Source organism: Grammomys surdaster, unplaced genomic scaffold (genome assembly GCF_004785775.1).
Source record: "Grammomys surdaster isolate TR1022 unplaced genomic scaffold, NIH_TR_1.0 64, whole genome shotgun sequence".
In the NCBI taxonomy this organism is placed as follows: Eukaryota; Metazoa; Chordata; class Mammalia; order Rodentia; family Muridae; genus Grammomys; species Grammomys surdaster.
The window spans coordinates 15,471,905-15,473,296 of NW_021604566.1; the positions used below are offsets into that span (position 1 = coordinate 15,471,905).

Consider the following 1,392-nt stretch of genomic DNA (forward strand, 5'->3'; position numbering starts at 1 on the left):
TATCCATCCTTTTGGTACCCATCCTTTTGGTATCCATCCTTTTGGTATCCATCCTTTTGGTACCCATCCTTTTGGTACCCATCATCCTTAAGGCAAATGTCTCCTTTGTCTTTCAGGCCATTCTGACCTACAAGACTGACCCAGCGATGAGAAAAATGTTGAATCATCTGTATTTCTATATCATGCCTGTATTTAATGTTGATGGATACCATTTCAGCTGGACACATGTAAGTTGCTCTGCCTATCCAATTGAAAAGAAAGTGATGAGCCAGGAAAGGAGTTTGCTGATCAGCTCACTACTAATGAACTCAAGAAACATAAGAAGCTTCCTCCTCAATCATTTTCATAATGTGCTTTGCATAAGATTTCATAGAAATAAAGATTTCTCTTTCCAGATAAATTAATAATAAAAAAATCACTAGCCTCATTTAACCTATTCAGTTAGCCTATAAAGATAAAGGAAGATAGAGGTGAAAATGACCAAAATACATTGTATCAAATTGTTAAAGAAAAAAAGAGTCAAAAATATAGGAGACACCTGATGGTGTTAGAAGGCAGAGCATGAGGCTGGATCTGGTCTAATCCTCGCCTCTGTGTTCTCCTAGCTGGTCTATGCATGGAGAAGTTTACCCTAAAGTAATATGTTGCCTTTACCCAGAGAGCAACTAAAATGCATATGAACATTCTTTGTGCTGGTTAGTTTTAACTCTCAACATGACACAGTCTAGATCACGTGGGATCTAGAACAGGTTGGCCTGTGGATACGTCTATGGGCGATTATGGTGATTGTTACATCATATAAGAAGACTTAGCCCTCTGTGGGGCAGTACTGCTTCGTGGACTGGGCCCTGGACCGGATAAGAGAAGAGAAAGCAAAGTGCTAACCAAGCAAGCAAGGATGAATTTATTCTCTTTGCTCAGTGAACTAGCTGCTTTATATTCTGCCTTGATTTCCCCAAAAATGATAGACTGCAGCCTGGAATTGTAATCCAAGCAAACCCTTTCTCCTCCGAGTTCCCTTTTGTCACGGTATTTTTTATCACAGCAGCTGAAATGAAACTAGAACACCTTTTAAGCCTCTTCTTCTCTGCCTGATGTTTTTTAATCATGTCTAGGATCGATTCTGGAGAAAGACACGGTCAAGAAACTCTAAGTTTCACTGCCGTGGAGTTGATGCCAATCGCAACTGGAAAGTGAAATGGTGCGGTAAGTGTGAAGTGGCTGGGTTTCAGAACCTAGAACCCCACAGGTACTGGCCAGAAAGGACCCCACTAGGAGGCGATGCTTGTTTGTGTGTGGAATCTTCACAAAGGCATAGATGAAGCTGGGGAAGGAGAAGCTCATGGATTTTAAGCACTACAAGGAGAGAGAGAGAGAGAGAGAGAGAGAGAG

The 1,392-nt window shown here is 41.3% G+C and overlaps 1 protein-coding gene across 2 annotated transcripts in view; it reads left to right on the top strand.

Moving 5' to 3' along the window:
- Cpa6 (carboxypeptidase A6) overlaps positions 1-1,392 on the top strand; it is a 318,546-nt gene that overhangs the window by 254,875 nt on the left and 62,279 nt on the right. For both annotated transcript variants that reach the window (XM_028769795.1, XM_028769796.1), the window contains 2 exons: positions 117-227; positions 1,116-1,206. In XM_028769795.1, the coding sequence (XP_028625628.1) occupies positions 117-227; positions 1,116-1,206 (202 nt within the window). The remainder of the gene's footprint in view (positions 1-116; positions 228-1,115; positions 1,207-1,392) is intronic.